This window comes from Drosophila kikkawai, chromosome 3R, assembly GCF_030179895.1.
Source record: "Drosophila kikkawai strain 14028-0561.14 chromosome 3R, DkikHiC1v2, whole genome shotgun sequence".
Classification (NCBI taxonomy): Eukaryota; Metazoa; Arthropoda; class Insecta; order Diptera; family Drosophilidae; genus Drosophila; species Drosophila kikkawai.
Window position 1 is genome coordinate 32,503,278 of NC_091731.1, and position 17,407 is coordinate 32,520,684.

The 17,407-nt window shown below is 49.1% G+C and overlaps 4 protein-coding genes across 4 annotated transcripts; 2 read left to right on the forward strand and 2 right to left on the reverse strand.

The window, feature by feature from the left end:
- The first annotated feature begins 374 nt into the window (after window positions 1-374).
- Window positions 375-5,483, forward strand: LOC108082878 (uncharacterized). Its single transcript, XM_017178463.3, has 6 exons — window positions 375-593; window positions 787-968; window positions 1,031-2,478; window positions 2,532-4,550; window positions 4,620-4,744; window positions 4,821-5,483. Exons 2-6 carry the CDS (start codon window positions 857-859, stop codon window positions 4,990-4,992), a joined length of 3,876 nt encoding a protein of 1,291 aa, XP_017033952.1. The 5' UTR covers window positions 375-593; window positions 787-856; the 3' UTR covers window positions 4,993-5,483.
- A 170-nt stretch (window positions 5,484-5,653) lies between these two features.
- LOC108082889 (WD repeat-containing protein 55 homolog) lies at window positions 5,654-7,740 on the reverse strand. The gene is made up of 2 exons (XM_017178476.3): window positions 7,584-7,740; window positions 5,654-7,519 (listed from the first exon to the last, which is right to left on the reverse strand). Exons 1-2 carry the CDS (start codon window positions 7,589-7,591, stop codon window positions 5,992-5,994), a joined length of 1,536 nt encoding a protein of 511 aa, XP_017033965.1. The 5' UTR covers window positions 7,592-7,740; the 3' UTR covers window positions 5,654-5,991.
- Window positions 7,741-8,023: 283 nt separating this feature from the next.
- Window positions 8,024-12,710, forward strand: Blm (Bloom syndrome helicase). The gene is made up of 4 exons (XM_017178610.2): window positions 8,024-8,238; window positions 8,291-10,437; window positions 10,492-11,314; window positions 11,377-12,710. The coding sequence occupies exons 1-4, from the start codon at window positions 8,151-8,153 to the stop codon at window positions 12,639-12,641; spliced, it is 4,323 nt and encodes a 1,440-aa protein (XP_017034099.1). The 5' UTR covers window positions 8,024-8,150; the 3' UTR covers window positions 12,642-12,710.
- On the reverse strand, window positions 12,655-13,988 carry LOC108082995 (thiamine pyrophosphokinase 1). The gene is made up of 3 exons (XM_017178622.3): window positions 13,599-13,988; window positions 13,012-13,536; window positions 12,655-12,950 (listed from the first exon to the last, which is right to left on the reverse strand). Exons 1-3 carry the CDS (start codon window positions 13,912-13,914, stop codon window positions 12,802-12,804), a joined length of 990 nt encoding a protein of 329 aa, XP_017034111.1. The 5' UTR covers window positions 13,915-13,988; the 3' UTR covers window positions 12,655-12,801.
- Window positions 13,989-17,407: the final 3,419 nt, after the last annotated feature.

Consider the following 17,407-nt stretch of genomic DNA (forward strand, 5'->3'; position numbering starts at 1 on the left):
ATTCTATGAATCTTACGGTTTCAAGGAATAAGAAGTTAACAGTATTTTACAGGAGATGTCATTTTAAATATATTAATTTAAACAAGCCATAAATAATGACCTTTAAAATAGTTTGCTTACAAAATTAAAAAATTAAGGAGATTTCTTATTTATTTATTAATTTCACTTCAAATTCTAAACTTTCATTGATAACAGCATTTTGAATTTTCGGGTGACCATGTCAGACAAGCTTAATTATCGAAATTGTATAATTATCGATAGCTATATTTTATTCCCTGCCAATTGCAGTGTGACCGTGGGGCGAAAAGCTTCAAATGCACACATGTTTTTCAATCTCCCAGGTATTTCCCATTAAAAGCTGTTCAAAACTCCATATAACTTTTTTATGATTTTTGTGGGGGCAATAAAATAATTGCAACTATTGGAGACCATAGAATAGAAGCAGCAGGTGGATCTTTTCCACCAGGAATCGAAGTCCACATCCTCGCTCTTCAAGGCTGCTATGAGTTTTGCCGCAGGGAGCACAGGGATACCCAGCCGTTGGCAATGAAAAGTTCGACGGATAAGTGCTGCTGCTTCTGCTGACAAAAGAAGTGTGTATTTGTAAGGCAAAAACAATTGTGGTTCTGAACTTTAATTTGAGCTTCCGATTTCGTTGATTAATTACAAATTTTGATAAGGAATAGTTCGACTTTGCTGGGTGTATATTTGTTTTTATTTTTCACACACAAACTCGTATCAGTCAGTTTATAAATTAGTTTCCATTTTTTTCATATGCATTTCCAGCACATTTCGGCCTATGTGTGCGCACAACACTTACTTGTTGTTTGCTTAGACCACGACTGGAAGAACAGCCATGGAAAGCTTGGAGAATGAGCAGCAGCAGGAGGAGCTGCGCCACCAGCCTCGGGTCACCGCGGTGTCTTACAGTGGCAGTGTGTCCACAAATCCGGCCAGCCACGATACGCGTAAGCTGGCTCATTCTCAGCTCTAGGTATTCCTAATCCTGTTGTTGTCCCTCTTCTTGCAGATTCCCAGTATTCCTTGTACTACGATCAGCCGCGCGACTCGCTGTCCGACAGCTACATGCTTATGACTCCGTTCCCATCCGGCCAGGAGCCCCATTCAACGCCCCCGCCATCGTTCACTGCCCTTGTTGCTCCGCGCCGCGGCGAGGTGGCTAGCTCCGGGTTTGAGGCCGCGGTTGGGCGTTGCGACAAGTGTAGCTCCTTGAGCGAACTGTGCCGCTGCCCATCCCTGTCGCTGGCCAGCAGCAGTCGTTTTGCTGACTCTACCCAGAGTCTGGCCCAGGAAGAGCCGCAGTATTTTGAGCTGCCCTCTTCCTCCACGGCGTTGGCTACTCAACCACTCGCTGTCAACGCTGTTCCACAGCGTCCCAGGCGAAAGAAGACTGAAACCCTGACGCTGCAGCGAGACGCTGACATTGCCGGTGACGATGTTGTGACCTCCATCAGTGGCACTTGGCCGGCGGGTGCCATGGAGGAGCATGCCATGGACGCCTCTGCGGTGGTGGTGTATGAGCTGCCTTCCAGTTCGCAGCTGCAGCTGAGCAACAGCTCCTTCGAGACCCTGACAAGTGCGGCGAATGTGTACGATGATGTGACCTCCAGTGCCTCGGACACGGAGCACGTGCAGTTCGCAAATACGCGCACCACCAATACCACAACGACCACCTCGGCCGTGCAGGCCCACAAGAAGAAGGCCAACCGCTCCAGCGATGCCTCCAACTCGTCCTCTTCGGGAGGCGTCGATGTGGATACCAGGCCCAGTACCAGTGCCCAGGCGAGGCGTCAGCGTGTGGATAATTTCTCCTATCGCAGAACGAGAGCCATGGAGCCGGAGAATGAGAGCAGCGACGATGGTTGGGACCTGCGTATGCATAATCCTGCACCGCCGGCGGAGCCCGCTGTAACGATCATTCGGAGCAGTAGTGGCGGTTCCCGCGACTTGGAGGTCGGCCATGGGGATCACAACTACTACAATAGTCGCCGGCGGCATATGTGTGGGGCAAGGGCTCCACCGGACAGCACCTATATGTCGGCAGCCTCTTGCTCCACGGCCACGCACACGACCTGCAGTGTGGATTATGGCTCTCAGATGCGTCAGAGATCCGTGGATGAAGGCGATCCCTCTACCACCTCGGAGCAGGGACAAGAAAGGGAGCAGCAGGTGGGTCAGCTACTTGGAGGAAAGGAGGAGCAGCAGCAGGAGCTACAGCCTGGAGCTCAAGCCACGTGCAGCATGCAGAACACGCGGGGTAATCCTGGCCTAGTGGTGGGTCGTGTACGTCCCAGAGACGATGCAGCTCCGCCTACCAAACAGCCGCGCTTGGAGCTCCCAGAAAGATCGCCGCCCAACTCATCTACGAAGCTGTCACCACTGAAATACAATTCCTTTCAGCCGGGAAAGAGCAGGCATCGCACCTATGCAGATCAGGGAAGCAGTTCCAGTCAACAGGTGAGTCAACCAGAGCTCCACCAACTCGTTAAAACTTATTAGTTCTCCCTTAGAGCTTGGGTCAGACTGCCAACGGATCCTGTGTCATAACCTACGTGGGCCGGCCGAGGGAGAGGCACTCCTCTACGGAACTCCTCAATCTTCCGTCCACTTCCGCGGGCAGGCGCAGCGATGCGGCGGTGCTGACTGCTCCGGACTTGCAGCTGGATGACTGGTCGTCGGACTCGAATGATGATGATGACGATGTGGTCTTTGTGCACTCCACAAGAGAACCCATACTCTCGATTGATCTGACCTCCGATGACGACGGCCTGGCGAACGAAACGCAAGTGAATCGGGAGAGGGAAAGGGAGAGGGAACTGGAGAGGGAAACGGAAACGAACAGGGAACGTAACTTGGAACGGGATCGGGATCAGGATGAGCTGTTACTGAGTCGCCAGCAGACGCTTGATGACCGGCGGCCTATCTTCAACTATGCCTACTCCCTGCCCACCTATGCCCGCCGCTCAGATCGAAGGACGGAGGTCAACAATGATGGCACCTCAGCCTTCGCCTTTTACAGCGGGGCTCTGGCTGAACGGGCTCCCATCACGGATCACAACTACAGCTACGAGCTGGACCAGCTGATGGACCCCAACTCTGCTCACTTTTACCCACCGCGCTGCTCCAGCATGGATCCGCAGCGTTACTTCCAGCCGATTGCAGAGTCTCCTCTATGGTTGCTACCAGCGCCTCCGCCCCCTCCGCCGCCAGAGAATTCTTCAGCCGAGGCCTACAGTCGTCTGCCTCAAAGAGCAGCGACTGGTGCTGCAGTAGCCACATCGAGCAGCAGCTCCTCCAGCGGCCAGACATCCTCACAGTCATCGCGGCGGAGGCGCAGCAGTCCGGCGAACATGTATCACCGCTATCATCCTTACTATGTGCCCCACTACGCCATCACGCCCCTGCCCACTGTGATGGAAGCAGTGTACTCCCCAAGCCTGCAGCCCAGTGCTCATTCCTTGCCGCATCCCCACTACCAGGGCGGTCAAGGCGGAAGCAGCCGAAGTTCGTTAAGCGGAGCTTTGAACGCTGCTGCCGTGGCAGCGACGGCTGCAGCAGCTCAGGTGCAGTCCTTCAGCGAGCTACTCTCAAGGGCGCACAATGAAGGAGCTGGAGGAGGATTGGAGGATGAGATGCGCGCAGTTTCGCAGCCCATGGTGCACCAACAACAGCAGCAGCAGCAGCAGCAACAGCTCCAGCAACATCAGCGGCAATCCATCATTCCACCACCTCCAGGAGCCGCAGTCACCCTTGGAGCCTCAGTATCACCGCCACCGCCGCTGGAAATGTACTCTGGCCGGAGTACCATTCCGTACTGCGGTTCCCCGCCATTCAGCGTGCGAAGATCGGAGGCGGCGTACAGCAATCGGCAGCACTATCAACCACAGCCGCATCAGGGCCACCAGGCGCCACAGAACCAAATGCATGCCCACATCCATCCGCCTCACAGGGCCAGTGCCATTGTGGCCACCTCGCTGACACCGGCTCCCCCTTATCCGGTGCATCAGAACCTATGGTATCGCCAGCAGAGCATGCAGGAGATGCATCGCCGCCACATGACACCCACACCCATCGATCTCTCGTCGAATGCCCCTCTGCTGACGAGCAGTCTGCGCAATGGCTACCTGCACAGTATTTGCAACTGTGTACATGCCAGGAATGGTCCTGTGTCCAGCCTAGATCCCGCCTATTATCCGCCTTATGATGCGGCAGCAGCAGCAGCTGCTGCTCCTCCACCGCCGCCGCCGCCTCAGCAAGCTGTAGCACCTTCCAGCAGCAGCAGCAGTCCAGCAGCGACATCACATGCAGGTGGCGGCGGTCCTCAGCCACCGGGTTTCAGGCACGGGCAGCCACAGGCCCAACAATCGCCGCCTGTTATGCAGCATTTGCAGCGTCAGCGGGCGATCCACCATCACATGTTCCATCACCACTACTCGCCGCTGCATCTGGAAATCGGGCTAGCCACGCCCCTGTCCCTAGGATCTCGCATCCTTATTGGACCACCGCGCCCGAATCGTGGGGCCACTTTGGTTAGAACAACACACAGCTAGAAAAGTTTATTAAATAATAATATTCATTTTTCTTTGGCCTAATTCTAGGAAACCATCGAAAGGAATACCTTGCCGCACAAGTATAGACGTGTGCGGCGGCCCAGCGAGTCGGACGAGGATGCGGAAAAGTGTGCCATCTGCTTGACCCTCTTCGAGATCGAAAACGATGTGCGGTAGGCTATCAAAATAAGATTGCAAAAACCATAAAAAATATATTATAAATAATATTTAACACATTACAAATTCCAGCCGCCTGCCCTGCATGCATCTCTTCCACACGGATTGCGTGGATCAATGGCTGGTTACCAACAAGCACTGCCCCATTTGTCGTGTAGACATCGAGACGCACATGGCCAACGATGCGCTGGCGCCTAGCTCCAGCGGCGTGACCGATGCAGCCGCCAATACTGCCGCCTTATGACATTGTGTGCATGGCATCTTTATGTAAAAGCAAATCCAAATCCAAATCCCTTAGACTGACTTTGTGGCGGCAACAGATCCAAGAAGTGTTTGACCCACCCTTGAAAATATCAAAAAGCCAAGTCTGTTTGGCTCAATTCTAATATCTATTTTATGATAAGTGATCCGGCATATAATTTCCTATATATAATATGAATATGTGTGCGTGTACAAATTGTGTCCATGTTTTGTGAAACAAAATTCTTGTGATAAGAATTTCATAAATCCGTATTTGTTATAGTATTTGTAGAACTTGATTATAATTTGGCCCAACCTTGTTGTTATATTTTTAATTAACCCGCGAAATACATAAGACTTCCCTATATTCCCTAATGCATTATTCCAAATGCATTTTCTCAATTAAAACTAATGTTTTAATACATTTTCTTTATTAAAATCATTGATTTTATTATTTAACAAAATAAAATATCTACCAACTATTGCTCATCTCAATATTGTGCCATATGATATTTAAGTGATTTGATCATGTGCAATTTTCCATAGCTTCTTCAGCTAGAAAATTGTATAGTGTCAAGTAGCCTAAGCTTGGTCTTATTTTGTCGAAATAAATAACTGTTGTCAAGGACAGCAGCAGCTACAAATTGAATAAATAATTAACCAAATTCAAATATGGATGTGTATTTATTTATTTATTTGCTATTGGTAACAGTTTATGGCGAAATGTAAGCATACAACTGGCTGTATGTATAAGGTTTCGTGTTCAAATCTATAGCTACACTTGGTTTTAAAAAGGTTTCTTTAAGTCAACATCCTATTATTATGTCTAGGGGATCGATGATCAAAGAATCTGGGCTGAAGAAAAGCATATATTTACCCCATTTTTACTTGTAACTATGTAAATATATCTAATTTTTTGTATTTATAATTACAGAAACTGTGTGGATTACCCCTTGAAGTCTACCCTACCAGAGTCAGAACATGTCAAATAGACTCAACTCCTCTAGGCTGAGCTACTCGGTCCAGCTTCAGGATCATTGGCTTCCGCTTCCGCCTCCTCCTCATCCCCATCCTCTTTGGTCAAATCGGCGAAAAAGTCAGATGCATTGGTGCACTTGGATGAGGGCAGATTGTGACGCTTTTCCTTGTAGGCATTATGCTTGTCATTGTACTTGATGTCGCCAAAGTCCTCGAAATACTTGACATTCCAAAAGCGTACGTCGTTGTTGTGCGAGGAGGAGGCCAGAAGCTCTCCGCTGCTGTTCACGTCCAGCGACTCGATGGGCATGTTATGCTGCCCCACCACGCCCAGATTGCGATAAGGTGTAATGTGACATGCTCGGATGTTGCCATCCTCGCCGGCCACGCAGGCGATCCGATCCGTTATGGGAATCATAAGGCTAATTGGGCTCTTGATGCCCGGATACATGTCACAATGGAAGCCAAAATAGCCCCAGTTGTAGGTATACAGGCGGCCCTTGGAAGTGCCAACCACTAGCTTGGAGTCGCCGCGATAGATGCCCATACAGTTGAGCTCCTCCTCATAGGGCTCCGACTGGACATACATTTTGCGTGCGGCAATGTTAAAGGTCGTTAGATAACCATCGGCACTTGTGGCCAGCAGAAGCTTGTTCTGGTCATTACTTATTAGCTGGGTGACTTGATCCTCCAGCTCTTTCAATTCAAAGATGGAGTTCTTGGTGCGCAGGTCCCATAACTTGACGGTGCCCGAATCGTCGCCAGTAGCAAAGAGATTTTCATTCAGCACGTGTAGAGTATTGATAGCGTCGTCGTGCGCCGTTTCGTACAACTTCTTCAGTTTCTCCGTCTCCATGTCGGTGACCATCACGCATTTGTCCTTCGAGCAGGTGAGCAGAAATCGCCCGTCCTCGGTAAACTCTACGTCGCGGCACGCTTTCGAATGGACCTCGATGGTGCGCAGCAACTTGTTTCCTTCGTTGGCGTACTCGTACAGATGCACATCCCCGATGATGGTGGCCAGGGCGACGATGTCACGGCTCGGATGGAAGCAAACGTCAGTGATAAAGTCCTCCAGCTTGATCTCCGGCGGGGCGCTGCGTGGCTTCTTTATGGCGGCTATTATGGCACGTACTGTTTCGTCTGTTTCATCGTCTTCGTCGAGTTCGAAGACAGAGGCCTCTGCAGATTCCTTTTGACTGCCCGACGGGCCATCGTCATCCTTGCGCCGCTTGGCGCTTGTGGCTCCCCCAGCAGCACCACCACTTCCACCCGCAGCCTCCTCCTCCGCCGCCATTGAGTCATCCGAATCAGAGTCCTCGGCATTTGGATCGAAGCTGCCATCGCTGCTGATGCTCTCGTTGCCATCGTAACTGCTGTCGCCATCGTTGTCTGGCTCTGGGGCACCCATGTCCACCAGGTCGTACGCGTCGTTGTCGCTGTCCGATTCGTTTAGGACCTCCTGCTCGATCTCTGCTATCACGCCCACCACCATGTCCTCGTCTAGATCATCCAGTTCATCAGCATCCGAAGGGGTTTTGAAATTGTTATGCCTGCACAGGAGAGTCAAGGAGCTGATTAATGCTTGCTACCCTTGGGAGGCGAAGGAGTACTCACGTGTGCATACTATTAGTTACACAAAATCCTGTAATTAAGCGCTGATTTTATTTATTGACTGCGCCACGCTCGAATTTGTTTGGATACCACGGGAACAAGAGGAAGAAAAAGCATGTTGACGACGGGTTGCGAGGATACGGCAACTCTGAAAATAACAGCTGGGTGCAGTTTGGCAGTGCTGCCCACTTTTGCTGGGAAAAAAACTCGTTTTCAGCGGGAAATATAGTATATTTAAAAGCAAAGAACAACCTAAATCGTCTCGGCAATTTTCTTTTAAAATTTTACCAGAAAAATTAAAAATTGCTAATATAAACATAAAACTGAAAATCTGTTCTTAAAAAAGGGTAAATATTTAAAGGAAAAAAGCTAAATTATCAACACTGATGGGTATCACAACAATCTGGCAGCTCTTACAGCTGCTGGCAACGATCTGGCAGCTCTCAGTGGTTTTTATATTGGCATTGCGCGCTTTTTATCCTTATATCTGTTAATTTAATACGAAATTGTTTTGTTTACCCCGGAATATTGTTGTTGTTTGTGCGGGAGCCGAATGAGTCGCTCATCGAGATGTCTAAGAAAGCTTTTGCGCCAAGGAAACAGCTCACACTCAGTAGCTTTATTGGTTTGGATAATAATTCCCAAAGTCAAAAGAAAGGTAAAATTGGCCTATAAATGGTAAAGTGAAGTTCCTAATTGAGGTATTTCAGTAAACAATGCCAGGACCGTGCCCAGTGCCGTTTACAATCCCATCTTTCTGGACTCCTCATCGTCTGATGAGGAACCTTCTCAGAAATCCAGTCAATCGTCTGGGAAGGAAGCTGTGCCCCCTAAGAAGCACACCTATCACAGCCTGTCGCAGTCGCCCCTAGCTCCGCCAGTTTCCAAGAAGAAGGATTCCCCGAAAAAGCCCTCCCGGAGTCAAATCTCTTCCCAGGAAAGTATAATACTTGATGATTCTCCAAAGAAACTGCCTCAAAATGGAAGAAAGGACTCCAAAACTGAAAAGATATCGTTAATAAGTTTTTTTGATGAAACTCCAAAAAAAGAGCCACTAAATGAGAGGAAGGACCACCCGAAGACTTTTTCCATCTCGCCGTCTCCGGTAAAGAAGTATTCCTTTGAAGATTCGCCCATTCAACAGAATGGCGGTAAGCATCCCTTACTTACCCTGCCAGATTCACCTCCACCGCCTGTTAAAAACAAGGATTTGTCCAAGGACCTGCCAATAACTGAAAGAAAGCACACACTTAAGAGCCTGTTGGATTCCCCTTCTCCACAGGACAATAAAGCTAAGATGACTGCCATTCTGCTGGACACTCCTTCTCCTGGCCACAAACTTGGTTCGGCCAAAGAAAACAATAGACCTTCAATATCAACTTCGCTCCCGCAGAAATCTGCTCCCTCTTCTCCAACGCCGGCAGCGCCTTTGAAACCCCGCCTTAGTGTGGCCTTTGACAATTCGCTGGCCGATTACCTGCGGGATCTGGCCCAGAACGACAACTTTGGCATAGATCCAAACCAGCAGAGCCCGGCTGCTCTGAAGACCACCCTGGGCTTCTTCCGCAGCACCTACGTTGAGTTGATGGAGAAGTATTGCGCTTTGATTGACCAAATTCCCGCCATGCATTTCAATGAAATCGCCGGTTTTCAGCCGAATACCTTCCTCAAGCTAAAGGTGATGCGCCAGAAGTTTAAGGCGCGGACACAGCTGCTTCAAAACACGCTGGACAGGAACGAGAGCCGGCTGAAGGCCGAGCAGGAGGCCCTGGAGTTAGAGGAAATGGAGATGCAGGCGGAGCAGAGTCGCCTGACGCCCAACAATGTTCGGGTAACGTCCCTAAATAAGCTCATGCCAGGCTCTGATCTAAAGGAAAGCAAGGAACTAAAAATGCCCAAGCGGGAGGAGCTTCTCCAAAGCCTCTGCGGAGAACCAGATGATTACTCGCCTCCGTCCCGGAAGCAAAATGATCCGCCCAGAAAACGTGATGAACTCATACACGATCTCTGCGGCGAGCCGGATGATTACATTGGCCAGCCTTCCAAAACGAGTCATGATCCGCACATGCTGAGGAAGCAAGAGGAACTCATACACGATCTTTGCGAGGAACCGGAAGACGACTACTTGGCCCAAAGCATGCTGCTGGACGCTGACTTGGAGGAGGAACAGATGAACAGGGCCACACAGCAGACCAACACAGCCAGCGAAATGGACGAGAACGATGATGATGACTTGGAGGGACTGCTGGCGGAGATAGAGAACGAGCACCAGGAGTTGCAGGGTCGCAGGTCCGAGTTCAATGGCTATGGCTACAAGGACTTTGAGTCCGTAAAGGTCAAGGAGAAGCCCAAGGAGATAACAAAAAAGACACCCACAAGTGGTGTCCCCTTAGACGAAGATGGTTTCCCCGCCTACGATGAGGCAATGTTCGAGGAAATGCACTCGCAGGCTGCCGCTAATCTGACACACCTGAGTGAGGCACCCAGTGGCAGCCGCAGCAGTCCACCGGCCAAGCTGCCCACGGCCAAGGACTCGCAGAAGCTCTCGGGTAACTTCCATTCGAATGTCCACAATGATGGCACCACCGGGGAGTTTGATGGACAGCGGTTTGAGCACTCCACCCGCCTCATGCACGGCCTGAGCTATAGCTTCGGCCTGAAGAGTTTCCGGCCCAATCAGCTGCAGGTGATCAATGCCACGCTCTTGGGCAACGATTGTTTCGTGCTGATGCCCACGGGCGGCGGAAAGTCGCTGTGCTATCAGCTGCCTGCCATCCTCACAGAGGGCGTTACCATTGTGATAAGTCCTCTGAAGTCGCTGATCTTCGATCAGATCAACAAGCTGGCCTCCTTGGACGTGAGTATGCCAGGTGTATCTCCCGAGCTAGTTCCTCTTTAAACTCTTTTTCAGATCTGTGCCAAAAGCTTGAGTGGGGATCAGAAGATGGCCGACGCCATGGCCATCTACAGGGATCTGGAATCACAGCCACCGATGGTTAAGCTGCTGTACGTTACGCCCGAGAAGATCAGCAGCTCGGCCCGCTTTCAGGACATCCTGGACACACTCAGCTCAAATAACTACATCAGTCGATTCGTCATCGACGAGGCCCATTGCGTCTCCCAGTGGGGACATGACTTCCGTCCGGACTACAAGAAGTTGGGCATCCTCAAGAAGCGTTACCCCAACGTGCCAACGATCGCCTTGACGGCCACTGCCACGCCCAGAGTCCGCTTGGACATTCTGGCACAGCTGAATCTAAAGCACTGCAAGTGGTTCCTGTCCAGCTTCAACCGCAGCAATCTGCGCTACAAGGTGCTGCCCAAAAAGGGCGCATCCACGCTGGACGACATTAGTGCCTATATTCGGACCAAGCCGGCACACTCGAGCGGGATTATCTACTGCATGTCGCGCAAGGAGTGCGACGATGTGGCCAAGAAGATGTGCAAGGACGGCGTCCGGGCAGTGGCCTACCATGCCGGTCTCAACGACACGGAGCGTGAGAGCCGTCAGAAGGATTGGCTCACAGGCAAGGTGAAGGTGATATGTGCCACCATAGCTTTTGGCATGGGCATTGACAAACCGGATGTGCGCTTCGTTTTGCACTTTTCGCTGCCCAAGTCCATCGAGGGTTACTACCAGGAGGCAGGTCGTGCGGGACGCGACGGCGATGTGGCGGATTGCAACCTGTACTACAACTACTCGGACATGCTGAGGTTCAAGAAAATGCTGGATGGTAAGATGCGGCCTCAGGCTGGAACCTTGGTTACCTGTTAATTCCTTTTCTTCATCCTTCAGCCGACAAAGCCCAGCCGTACAATGTCAAGAAGATGCACCTGGACAATCTCTATCGCATTGTTGGTTACTGTGAGAACCTCACGGATTGCCGGCGTGCCCAGCAGCTGGACTACTTCGGGGAGCACTTCACCAGCGAGCAGTGCCTGGAGAACAGGCAGACCGCCTGCGACAATTGCCTCAATAAGCGTGCCTACAAGGCCGTCGATGCCTTGGAGTTTGCCCGGAAAGCGGCGCGAGCTGTCAAGGATCTGTGCAGCGGCCGATCCCGGTTCACGCTTCTACACATCTCCGATGTCCTCAAGGGCTCCAAGATCAAGAAGATCGTGGATTTTAACCATGACAAGACGCCGCATCATGGCGCCCTAAAAACTTGGGAGAAGAATGATATCCAAAGACTTCTACGTAAAATGGTTATCGATGGCTTCCTTAGGGAGGATTTGATATTTACCAATGATTACCCGCAGGCCTACCTGTTTCTGGGCCTGAACATCAGTAAACTGATGGAGGGCACGCCCACCTTTGAGTTTACGGTGACCAAGAAGGAGGGCAAGGCCTCGGTGGGCAGCGTCTCGGAACCGGGAGCAGCCTCCAGCAGTGGTGGCGATGGCAAGTCAGGTATGCAGGAGATCCATGAGCGTTGCTACACGGATCTCCTGGATCTCTGTCGGACCATTGCCAGCCAGCGGAATGTGACCATGGCCAGTATCATGAACATTCAGGCCTTGAAGAGCATGGCGGAGACGCTGCCGCTCACGGAGAAAGACATGTGCAGTATTCCCCACGTGACCAAGGCCAACTACGACAAGTATGGTGCCAAGCTGCTCGAAATAACCAGCAACTACGCCTCGGAGAAGTTGTTGATGCAGTCTATAATGGACGAGGAGGCGGAGCAGGCAGCCTCCAAGAAGCCGCAATCTTCCGGATGGAATAACAATGACAGCGTTGACTGGGACAGGGCAGTGGCATCGCAGGGTGGTGGCAACACCAGCGGCGGTAGCGGTGCCTTCAACTCCTACCGAGCGGGCAAAAGAAAGAAGATATATAACAAAGGTGGCTCCTCCAAGAGGTACAAATCGAATGCAGCATCGCCAGCGGCCAAGAGGAGTACCACCTCCACCCGGGGTGGTCGTGGAGGCAAGGCCGGTGCCAAGCGGGCAGAGAGCACAGCAGCTGCCTCATCTTCCACATCATCGTCTGGCTGGAAAACGAAGAAGACGGGGGCAAGTAAGGGCTTCGATTTGATGCCGCTGCCAGGATCAAAGTAACTTTACGTCGCTATTAAGGGTTTATCACTGCGAATTTTTTACATAAACTTTCATTTTGTTAAACAATAACAGCACTAGACTATAATATACAACAATTGGATGCAGCTCTCTCTCGGCTCCCCAGCCTCACCTAAGTACTTAAAAAGCCTCCAGTAGCGTCTCAGGACTTGGGCATTTGCCGCACCTTGTCCTCGAACTCGTAGGCACCCATCGACCAGATCAGATTCGCATCTGTCTCCACCTGAACAAACTCCGTGGCGTAGGTATTCGAGGTGCTGACCATCCCACCAAATTCCATTTGTGCGTGATCTACGGATATCCAAGATTAGAGCTTCCAACTTCGAGGAATCATTCCATTCCAAATACTTACACAGGTTCCACTTTAAACCCGTGGTGGTGACATTATGCGCCGTCGCTCCCACCGGCATCAGGGAGCACCATCGCTGGGTGGTGACCAGGTCCACGGGCACCTTTATGGTGTGCTTCCCGGGCCGCAGCAACCACGTCACCGAATCGCCGCTCAGCAGAAAGACATTGCAGTTGTCCTTCTGGGATTTGTACAGTGTATTCAGGTTGGCCATCACATGGTCCAGCCGCCCGGAGGTGTCATGGAACACGACCACGTCCTGGATTTTGCGCTGTGCCATCACCGGCTGGAGGACAGCTATGGCTTTCGTAAAGTCCGTGGCATCTTGGTCGGGCGTATGGATCTTGGGCGTGGTCTTGAAGAAATCCACAGTCTCCTCTGTGATCGAGTCAAAGTCACCCGTTATCACGTCGAGTGGTTCCAGAGGTGCGCTGGCTGGTTCGTCTTTCGAGTGCTTCGATAGGACCTGATCCACCACAAAGTTCCGCCAGTGGTTGGAGCCACCGTCCACGGCGCAGCGAAGGGCAGCTGGAAAGTTAAGAGCTTCGGATTAGGAAATTCTGGAAAGGCCAAGGCCAGAGCCACCTTACCATTCTTCCATAACAACGTGACCACGTGCGCGGGCACCTGAATCTGGCGGTTGAGCACCACGCAGACATGACCATTGTCGCCCAATTTAAAGTTCTCGCTGATCAGGTCGCCCGGCGTCCACTTGTACACCTTGGGCGGGATTGTGTGGTCCATTTGCTGCCGGAATCCGATTGTTGTTTTTGTGCAGAAGAAGCGATGTTGCGCTGGATGGGTCGGCCTGCCAACTCGCGCCAAACGCCGGCCCTCGGTTAACGCGCGCTGGCCGGAGCGCCGCATCCAATTTAAGACGACCTTGGAGCCGCATCCTGGTGACATTGTGCGGCCACCAGTGCCGTAGGGAGTTTAAGAAAATTCGTATAAACTTGAAATAATAAGCCAGGCCGGTCCATCGACTCGACAAAAGCATTTTTGAATCTCCAAAATTGTTCGTTACAAGTCTGGTCACTCTAGGCAACGGTTAGGGGTGGACCCGGTCCAAATTTTTGGCGGCTTTTTAAATTCTTGCGAGCTATTGTAGATTTATCACAAATCTCTTAATTTTGATTATCCCAGAAATTATTTTATAAAAATATGGATAAATATTAAATTTTAATACCCCTAATAACTTCAGTCAGAAGCTTGAAACGCAGTGAAAGAGTCATTTTCGAACCTATATTTGATATGTATTCTTGATCAGCATCAAGAGCCGAATCGTTTTAGCCATGTCCGGAGAAAAAAATTTGTTTTTGCCATTTCTTCAAAATTTTATAAGGGGTTACATTGATAAAATTTAAAAAAATCGACCAAATATTGGATTTCCTTAATTTTGAATTTTAATATGCAGATTTGGTAACCTAGAAAAAACTAGCATTGAAAAGCTTTCAGAATTAAAATTGATGCTCTTTTTGTTTACTTAAAACCATTTTAAGTGAGGCCTCTGATCCAAGGATATACAAACTTCGGTTTGTTATTAAATCTTTTTAACATAAATTAAACAATTTTAACATGGTTTGTAAAGTTCACAATTTTTAAGCATTATTCCGGATAGTTTTTTGATTGATTTAAAATTTATAGGGAATTTCGGGCTACCCTTAAAATACATATTAATAGATCTAAAATTTTAAGTCGTTTCTTGCTGTCCTAAAGACATAGGACTTTAATCGCACCACCACATATAAATTTTAATTAAACGGCTACTTCGCCTTAATAGTAGTTATTTTTCATACAATAGACAAAATAATCCTTCGTTGAACTTTTGTGGCTTAGGTTAATGAAGCAGGTCGGCGCGTTCGAAGGGACTGCGGAAGCGAAAAGCTGACCAGAACGCTGGCGTCTGACCAGACTTGGTGGGGGCATTTGGACCACAATACTTTTGTGCTCGAACCTACCGATGCCAGCTGTATCAATATTGTTACAGTTCATTTTGTTTGACCTCCACAAATAAAGGCATTTATACGGATGGATCCTGTGGCCGGACCACGAGCACATCAGACATCCTGGCCATGGCCTTTGGCCAGCCCCGAGTTCTGGTCTCAGGGATTGACAGTGCACGCCGCCCCCCATTGTTGGTCACTCGATCCGAGGAGGGGGCGTAGTTGAATAGCTTTACATGCCACGTCTGAAATGCATTGTCCAAATAGCATTGTGGCTCGGAATCATTTAAATCTGTGGAGCTATTGAAACTTTTAAAGCAGACCCGGTGACTAAGCTGCATTAACCGGATATATCTCGTGTTGCGGTTGACAAAAAAAAGATGATAATAAAGGCTGTCATATCGATTTACAAAACAAAGAAATTGCTGGCATAAAGGCATTGGTGTATAAATAATAAAATAATTGACACATGTCAAAAGTTTAGAGGAAATTTAAAGCAAATAAAGATGGGCTTTGTGATAATTAATAAACTGGTTTTAAGTTCTTAATGGATATATACTGATTTATAGTGAAAATGCATCATGCACTTTGTTTCTGCTTTAATCAACTTTTTAGCATTATCCTTGATAATTTTCATGCTCAGGCACAGAACCCCACGGAAACCCATGAAAACCAAAGGGAATTTAGCACGTGAAAATGTTTCCTCTATCGTGGCAGCCATAAATAAATAAAATTACATTCGTACACGCATGCCTTTGGCATATTCGTTCGCCCCACCACGACTTTGAAACGAATTACTTGCGTGGAACACCCTAACGAGGAGTTTCGGTGTAGACCCCATCATCCTGACCCGATTGCAGGCTTAAACCACCGTCCAAGGCATCCCATATTCGGCTTAACACTTTCTTGTTTTCCCCGAGAGAGGGAGAGAACAAGCAAAAGTCTAAAAGATTTACGCTTGCATTTTCTGGGACATCAAGTGCAACATGTGCCGCGAAAGTGTGTGTTCAGAAACAGAGATTTATGCCCGGATTATGGCTTAAAGACCTGGCCAGAGGATTTAAAGATACTACCTATTAAATCCTTAATAAAGCGGACTCAGTGCGTGCTCTATTTAGCAGGTGCTGCCTCGCTTTCCCCAACTAATTGCAATATAGTCACCGCTTGCATCTGAAATAAGTGTGTCACATATAGTATTTATATTTATGGTTGCAAAATGAAAACTAGATACCAGCCGGGAGTGTGTATTTGCTCAGTAAATTCAAATACCTCGGCACTTGCATTTTGTTGCAGCTGCAACTCTCCTTTTTTTTTAGGGGTAAGGGGTTATGGCCCATCTCCATTTCGCCGACTTCACAGTTCAATGCACCGTGATGACGTGAGTAGGAGTTATTAAGTCACAATAGGCAATGGCTTGCTTCACGTTGCCAGGAAGTGGAGCGGGAGCAGAAGCGGTAGTAGCATGGCATGGCACCCACCTGCCTTCCTGCCTGCCTGCCAGACAGCGAGAGCGCCAAGGATGCGACAGGAAATTCATCAATGTCTCCACCGCCTGTCGCCTGCATTCAGCTTGCCAAACGCGGCAACATTTTAACCCCAAGCCCCAAAGAAATTGCCAATGACATGGAGAAGAAGAGGGGATAAGCAAGAGCTGCTCCTAGTTGAGTGCCCCGACCAGAGGATACCCGTCAGGCAGGTTTGGCTAAATAAACAACATTTTGAGTGCATCTAAGGAGCACTCAACATGACAAGCATTGAAGCAAGCTCTATATAAATAGAAAATTGTTTTTTAATTACTCTAATTCTAGCAATATTTTATTATTAATTCTTTGTTATATAGATCCTTTCTAAAGCTATAATACCCCAGAGTACCCAAAAAACCAGGAACCTAAAAGAAATATGAAGCTGAGAGCAAATACTAGGTTATTTACGGCCCGGAGAGATAGAAAGCGGAAGTTGGCTGCCGGGCCTTTTACCGCCAAAGAGGAAATTATGAATTTAGGTGCGGCTGCCATTTTGCAATTTTTTGTTGGCTTGCTTTTTGGTGAACTCTATTCGCTTTATTCGCTTGTAGTTTTAGCTGTCTATATGCTTGGTTTCAGTTCAGAGCTCGGCATAATCCTGCTGCTCTAGTCCAGGAGACACTGTCAAGTGTACAAGTTGATCCTTTGTCAAATTAGTGGAGCGCACTTGAATGCAGAAAAACCGCAAACTGGCAGACACACGACTGTCCCTGCCACTTCACTGTATTCCAGGATGGGATCTGGCTGACCAAACAATACTTATCCGCATTTACATATTCAAATTTGCTTACCCCGAGCCCAGGACAGCAGGACTCTCTCGAGTGTCTGTGGAAAATGGAAAAAATGTATGCGTGTGATACTTATGTTAAAGCCACCCACTCGTGCACATAAAAAGAAAATATTATTATTACTATTACCATATACATATTTGCG

Excerpts from the sequence above, each read along its gene's own strand:
- LOC108082878 (XM_017178463.3), top strand. The coding sequence starts at position 857 with ATGGAAAGCTTGGAGAATGAGCAGCAGCAGGAGGAGCTGCGCCACCAG. Across the intron at positions 2,479-2,531 it reads GAAGCAGTTCCAGTCAACAG|AGCTTGGGTCAGACTGCCAA; the intron begins GTGAGTCAACCA and ends GTTCTCCCTTAG. Across the intron at positions 4,551-4,619 it reads CGAATCGTGGGGCCACTTTG|GAAACCATCGAAAGGAATAC; the intron begins GTTAGAACAACA and ends GCCTAATTCTAG.
- Blm (XM_017178610.2), top strand. The coding sequence starts at position 8,151 with ATGTCTAAGAAAGCTTTTGCGCCAAGGAAACAGCTCACACTCAGTAGC. Across the intron at positions 10,438-10,491 it reads ACAAGCTGGCCTCCTTGGAC|ATCTGTGCCAAAAGCTTGAG; the intron begins GTGAGTATGCCA and ends ACTCTTTTTCAG. Across the intron at positions 11,315-11,376 it reads GTTCAAGAAAATGCTGGATG|CCGACAAAGCCCAGCCGTAC; the intron begins GTAAGATGCGGC and ends TTCATCCTTCAG.
- LOC108082995 (XM_017178622.3), bottom strand. The coding sequence starts at position 13,914 with ATGTCACCAGGATGCGGCTCCAAGGTCGTCTTAAATTGGATGCGGCGC. Across the intron at positions 13,537-13,598 it reads CACGTTGTTATGGAAGAATG|CTGCCCTTCGCTGCGCCGTG; the intron begins GTAAGGTGGCTC and ends TTAACTTTCCAG. Across the intron at positions 12,951-13,011 it reads GGGTTTAAAGTGGAACCTGT|ATCACGCACAAATGGAATTT; the intron begins GTAAGTATTTGG and ends GGATATCCGTAG.